The sequence below is a fragment of the Nannobrachium achirus genome (genome assembly GCF_963921795.1).
Source record: "Nannobrachium achirus genome assembly, chromosome: 18".
Lineage (NCBI taxonomy): Eukaryota > Metazoa > Chordata > Actinopteri > Myctophiformes > Myctophidae > Nannobrachium > Nannobrachium achirus.
The window spans coordinates 1,636,967-1,644,466 of record NC_137825.1 but is presented as its reverse complement, the minus strand read 5'-3'; the positions used below and the strand labels follow the sequence as shown (position 1 = coordinate 1,644,466).

Genomic DNA, 7,500 nt, shown 5'->3' with positions numbered 1-7,500 from the left:
GGGAGCACCTCACTAGTCACTATAGGGAGCACCTCACTAGTCACTATAGGAGCACCTCACTAGTCACTATAGGGAGCACCTCACTAGTCACTATAGGGAGCACCTCACTAGTCACTATAGGGAGCACCTCACTAGTCACTATAGGAGCACCTCACTAGTCACTATAGGGAGCACCTCACTAGTCACTATAGGGAGCACCTCACTAGTCACTATAGGGAGCACCTCACTAGTCACTATAGGAGCACCTCACTAGTCACTATAGGGAGCACCTCACTAGTCACTATAGGGAGCACCTCACTAGTCACTATAGGGAGCACCTCACTAGTCACTATAGGGAGCACCTCACTAGTCACTATAGGGAGCACCTCACTAGTCACTATAGGGAGCACCTCACTAGTCACTATAGGGAGCACCTCACTAGTCACTATAGGGAGCACCTCACTAGTCACTATAGGGAGCACCTCACTAGTCACTATAGGGAGCACCTCACTAGTCACTATAGGAGCACCTCACTAGTCACTATAGGGAGCACCTCACTAGTCACTATAGGGAGCACCTCACTAGTCACTATAGGGAGCACCTCACTAGTCACTATAGGGAGCACCTCACTAGTCACTATAGGGAGCACCTCACTAGTCACTATAGGGAGCACCTCACTAGTCACTATAGGGAGCACCTCACTAGTCACTATAGGGAGCACCTCACTAGTCACTATAGGGAGCACCTCACTAGTCACTATAGGAGCACCTCACTAGTCACTATAGGGAGCACCTCACTAGTCACTATAGGGAGCACCTCACTAGTCACTATAGGGAGCACCTCACTAGTCACTATAGGGAGCACCTCACTAGTCACTATAGGGAGCACCTCACTAGTCACTATAGGGAGCACCTCACTAGTCACTATAGGGAGCACCTCACTAGTCACTATAGGGAGCACCTCACTAGTCACTATAGGAGCACCTCACTAGTCACTATAGGGAGCACCTCACTAGTCACTATAGGGAGCACCTCACTAGTCACTATAGGGAGCACCTCACTAGTCACTATAGGAGCACCTCACTAGTCACTATAGGGAGCACCTCACTAGTCACTATAGGGAGCACCTCACTAGTCACTATAGGGAGCACCTCACTAGTCACTATAGGGAGCACCTCACTAGTCACTATAGGGAGCACCTCACTAGTCACTATAGGGAGCACCTCACTAGTCACTATAGGAGCACCTCACTAGTCACTATAGGGAGCACCTCACTAGTCACTATAGGGAGCACCTCACTAGTCACTATAGGGAGCACCTCACTAGTCACTATAGGGAGCACCTCACTAGTCACTATAGGAGCACCTCACTAGTCACTATAGGAGCACCTCACTAGTCACTATAGGGAGCACCTCACTAGTCACTATAGGGAGCACCTCACTAGTCACTATAGGAGCACCTCACTAGTCACTATAGGGAGCACCTCACTAGTCACTATAGGGAGCACCTCACTAGTCACTATAGGGAGCACCTCACTAGTCACTATAGGAGCACCTCACTAGTCACTATAGGAGCACCTCACTAGTCACTATAGGGAGCACCTCACTAGTCACTATAGGGAGCACCTCACTAGTCACTATAGGAGCACCTCACTAGTCACTATAGGGAGCACCTCACTAGTCACTATAGGGAGCACCTCACTAGTCACTATAGGGAGCACCTCACTAGTCACTATAGGAGCACCTCACTAGTCACTATAGGGAGCACCTCACTAGTCACTATAGGGAGCACCTCACTAGTCACTATAGGGAGCACCTCACTAGTCACTATAGGGAGCACCTCACTAGTCACTATAGGGAGCACCTCACTAGTCACTATAGGGAGCACCTCACTAGTCACTATAGGGAGCACCTCACTAGTCACTATAGGGAGCACCTCACTAGTCACTATAGGGAGCACCTCACTAGTCACTATAGGGAGCACCTCACTAGTCACTATAGGGAGCACCTCACTAGTCACTATAGGAGCACCTCACTAGTCACTATAGGAGCACCTCACTAGTCACTATAGGGAGCACCTCACTAGTCACTATAGGGAGCACCTCACTAGTCACTATAGGAGCACCTCACTAGTCACTATAGGGAGCACCTCACTAGTCACTATAGGGAGCACCTCACTAGTCACTATAGGGAGCACCTCACTAGTCACTATAGGAGCACCTCACTAGTCACTATAGGAGCACCTCACTAGTCACTATAGGGAGCACCTCACTAGTCACTATAGGGAGCACCTCACTAGTCACTATAGGGAGCACCTCACTAGTCACTATAGGGAGCACCTCACTAGTCACTATAGGGAGCACCTCACTAGTCACTATAGGGAGCACCTCACTAGTCACTATAGGGAGCACCTCACTAGTCACTATAGGGAGCACCTCACTAGTCACTATAGGGAGCACCTCACTAGTCACTATAGGGAGCACCTCACTAGTCACTATAGGGAGCACCTCACTAGTCACTATAGGGAGCACCTCACTAGTCACTATAGGGAGCACCTCACTAGTCACTATAGGGAGCACCTCACTAGTCACTATAGGGAGCACCTCACTAGTCACTATAGGGAGCACCTCACTAGTCACTATAGGGAGCACCTCACTAGTCACTATAGGGAGCACCTCACTAGTCACTATAGGGAGCACCTCACTAGTCACTATAGGGAGCACCTCACTAGTCACTATAGGGAGCACCTCACTAGTCACTATAGGGAGCACCTCACTAGTCACTATAGGGAGCACCTCACTAGTCACTATAGGGAGCACCTCACTAGTCACTATAGGGAGCACCTCACTAGTCTCACTATAGGGAGCACCTCACTAGTCACTATAGGGAGCACCTCACTAGTCACTATAGGGAGCACCTCACTAGTCACTATAGGGAGCACCTCACTAGTCACTATAGGGAGCACCTCACTAGTCACTATAGGGAGCACCTCACTAGTCACTATAGGGAGCACCTCACTAGTCACTATAGGGAGCACCTCACTAGTCACTATAGGGAGCACCTCACTAGTCACTATAGGGAGCACCTCACTAGTCACTATAGGGAGCACCTCACTAGTCACTATAGGGAGCACCTCACTAGTCACTATAGGGAGCACCTCACTAGTCACTATAGGGAGCACCTCACTAGTCACTATAGGGAGCACCTCACTAGTCACTATAGGGAGCACCTCACTAGTCACTATAGGGAGCACCTCACTAGTCACTATAGGGAGCACCTCACTAGTCACTATAGGGAGCACCTCACTAGTCACTATAGGGAGCACCTCACTAGTCACTATAGGGAGCACCTCACTAGTCACTATAGGGAGCACCTCACTAGTCACTATAGGGAGCACCTCACTAGTCACTATAGGGAGCACCTCACTAGTCTCACTATAGGGAGCACCTCACTAGTCACTATAGGGAGCACCTCACTAGTCACTATAGGGAGCACCTCACTAGTCACTATAGGGAGCACCTCACTAGTCACTATAGGGAGCACCTCACTAGTCACTATAGGGAGCACCTCACTAGTCACTATAGGGAGCACCTCACTAGTCACTATAGGGAGCACCTCACTAGTCACTATAGGGAGCACCTCACTAGTCACTATAGGGAGCACCTCACTAGTCACTATAGGGAGCACCTCACTAGTCACTATAGGGAGCACCTCACTAGTCACTATAGGGAGCACCTCACTAGTCACTATAGGGAGCACCTCACTAGTCACTATAGGGAGCACCTCACTAGTCACTATAGGGAGCACCTCACTAGTCACTATAGGGAGCACCTCACTAGTCACTATAGGGAGCACCTCACTAGTCACTATAGGGAGCACCTCACTAGTCACTATAGGGAGCACCTCACTAGTCACTATAGGGAGCACCTCACTAGTCACTATAGGGAGCACCTCACTAGTCACTATAGGGAGCACCTCACTAGTCACTATAGGGAGCACCTCACTAGTCACTATAGGGAGCACCTCACTAGTCACTATAGGGAGCACCTCACTAGTCACTATAGGGAGCACCTCACTAGTCACTATAGGGAGCACCTCACTAGTCACTATAGGGAGCACCTCACTAGTCACTATAGGGAGCACCTCACTAGTCACTATAGGGAGCACCTCACTAGTCACTATAGGGAGCACCTCACTAGTCACTATAGGGAGCACCTCACTAGTCACTATAGGGAGCACCTCACTAGTCACTATAGGGAGCACCTCACTAGTCACTATAGGGAGCACCTCACTAGTCACTATAGGGAGCACCTCACTAGTCACTATAGGGAGCACCTCACTAGTCACTATAGGGAGCACCTCACTAGTCACTATAGGGAGCACCTCACTAGTCACTATAGGGAGCACCTCACTAGTCATAAGAGGTTGAATGAACTGAAAGCAGGTTTGAGGATCTGTTGTGAATCGATTTCATGAAACAAGTCACATAGTGTGTGTGAACGTTGGTAAAGACAGGACTTTGTGGAACCACACACACATATCTTACGTGCACTATGCACACACACATATCTTACGTGCACTATGCACACACACACACACACACACACATATCTTACGTGCACCATGTGCACACACACACACACACACATATCTTACGTGCACTATGCTCACACACACACACATATCTTACGTGCACTATGCTCACACACACACACACACATATCTTACGTGCACTATGCTCTCACACACACACATATCTTACGTGCACTATGCTCTCACACACACACACACATATCTTACGTGCACTATGCTCTCACACACACATATCTTACGTGCACTATGCTCTCACACACACACATATCTTACGTGCACTATGCTCTCACACACACACATATCTTACGTGCACTATGCTCCTGCAGGCAGCCATCAGTCCCACGGCTGCGCTGGGCAGGCTGTGCACACTGAGCGTGCCCAGTCTCTTGACGAATGACATCGCTCGCTGCAGGGTCACATGCTTCCTGCGACGTGTCAGCATGGCGTCTAGGCAGCGCAGCACGATGATGATGTCATCATTACGCTGCCCTGAGAGAGGGGGGGGGGGTCAAAATCAACATTCATTCATCTCTTCTTCAACAGGGAGTCCGGGACCCCTAGGGGGTCCTCAGAGTTACTACAGGGGGTCCGGGACCCCTAGGGGGTCCTCAGAGTTACTACAGGGGGTCCTCCAAAGTCTTTGTGTGACAGAAACCTTTTTCTTCCTTTTGTATACCAGTAAGACTCCCTAATCGGGAGATAAGCGACCGTAGGTGGCTTATCTCCACAAATAGGGCAAAAATGTGTTTTTCCAAAATCTTCCTGATCCATGTTGATGACATCAGTGTAGACATGCTGTGTTAGCCTGATTTCAGACTCTGCGCTGGAGCTTAAGAGTCTGAGCCTGAGCCATTGTGTTGAGATTTCAAAGGGGAGGGGATTTAAAATTTGAAATTTCCAATCACAAGCGATCTGGTGGGAGGGTTGTGTTTGACTTTTGCACACAAAACAATCCCTCCTCCCCCTCCCCTCAATGACATGCACCCAACAGGTCAGTGTCTTTGATGTTTCACTGATTAGAGAGAATCACTAACGAGCTACTCGACACTTGTATGGCTCAATCAATGCCTGCAGTTCGGAGTCCTTTTGAAGTTCAAAGGGAGCAATTAAGAACTCTGGTGAGCCACGCAGCCACCCCTCCCTCCACTGTTTCTGTAGATTTTTTTCCGTCTTGCTTTGAATTCATTGGTCGGTTCCCCAAGATACGGCTTTGAACCGAATCAAGAGACTCGTCATATGACATATCCAGACCAAGAGATGCAGTTCACTCAGAGAGTGGGCGGGTCTATTGGCTGGAGCCAGGCTAATGCTGTGTAGTGATATTCGTGATTTTAGCAAAAACTGTAGGAGCAGTGTCCAAAAATGTGTTTTAAAAATCAGCCTGAAGGTGGCGCTAGAATAGGGCCATGTGAGAAATGAGGGGTGGGGTCTCCGCGTTGCCTTGGCGGACGAATAGGTACCGGCCCCGGCTCTCCCGGACGCTCCTAGCCCGAGTTACGGCATTTTATGTGAGCTGCAGTGGAGGGGGTCCTCCACTGGGGGCGCCACCACTTTTGCATCCGTTCTGGAGCACCAGGAGTGGGTGGTCCCCGGGAATTCCCCGTGGGCAGCCCCGTGGGGGTGGTCATTTGGTCATTTTTGCACATTTGGTCATGTTTTACATCTGGGGGTCCCAGAGGTTGTAGTTTGGCAGGCAAGGAGTGTGTGTGTAAAATATGGCATGGATCGGGTCAACGGGTGCGGAGATATAAGCAGGGCAAAAGTGTGACGTGTGAGCACATTTGGTCATTTTTTACATCTGGGGGTCCCCCAGAGACCTGGGGGTCCCTGGGGCTCCGGGGGTCCTTGGAGGTTGTAGTTTGGCAGTCAAGGAGTGTGTGTGCAAAATTTGGCATGGATGGGGGCAACGGTTGTGGAGATATGAGCAGGGCAAAAGTGTGACGGACTGACTGACTGACTGACGGACAGACAGACAGCCTGTGGAGGTTTTGGTAGTAAATGCGACCGTAGGTCGCAATTAACCACTTGAACCCTAGCGTCCTTATTCGGAGAACTTTAGCCAAAAATAGCAGATCTACAAGCTCACAACGCCTCGCGCTGCGAGGCGTTGTGAGCTTGTAGATCTGCTATTTTTGGCAAAGAGGTTTGGTGTAGAGGTGGAAAAGAGCAGACTAAGTACAGCTTAAAAGATCAAGTGGTTAAATATCTGAAAACGCAAATTGACATGAATCCAAAATACACTGATGATTGTGCTGTCAAACAATGAAACTATATGGAATCTATGAACAGGTTGTGCGGGTCCCTGCTTCATCTCTCTCTCTCAGTTAAGGGGTCCTTGGCCTGAAAACGTTGAAGACCCCTGCTTTAAACTAAAGCTTAAAGGAGTAGTTCACCCCCAAAATGACTTTCTTTACTGATTACACACGCCATGGAGACTAGAGTTCAATGATATGTATTTGCACTTGTGTCCCCATCCGGAACCAATGGAGGTACATTTATTGTACCGGTAATCAAAATTAATGTCTTAGGAATGTGACAATACCAAAAGAGATTTTGAACTCAAGTCTCCATGGTGTGAGTAATCAATAGAAAAAAGTCATTTTGGGGGTGACCTACCCTTTTAAGTCAACTAAACCAGAGGTTCTCAACCTGTGGGGGTCCCCATATTATTTTGGGGGGTCCCCAGATGATTAACTTTATGTGCAACATTGTTTTCTCACTCAACAGTAAACAAACCAACATAAAGTTTAAGTGTATAGAGGGTATCTGCACATTTCTAAAGTGACCATTTAAGGACTTTTTAATACCTCTAAAATGACAAATTAAACATTGGACAAATTGTCAAATATTAGAGGCAGTTGCGAGGCGGTGTGAGCTTGTAGATCTGCTATTTTCACAATAGAACCGTATTATACAAAATGTAATGCCTC

General features: G+C 48.6%; 1 protein-coding gene across 1 annotated transcript in view; it reads right to left on the bottom strand.

The window, feature by feature from the left end:
• The window catches only part of noc3l (NOC3-like DNA replication regulator), a 54,203-nt gene that overhangs the window by 4,740 nt on the left and 41,963 nt on the right, over positions 1 to 7,500 (bottom strand). The window contains exon 17 of the mRNA XM_080748163.1: positions 4,878 to 5,059. Within this exon, the coding sequence (XP_080604289.1) occupies positions 4,878 to 5,059 (182 nt within the window). The remainder of the gene's footprint in view (positions 1 to 4,877; positions 5,060 to 7,500) is intronic.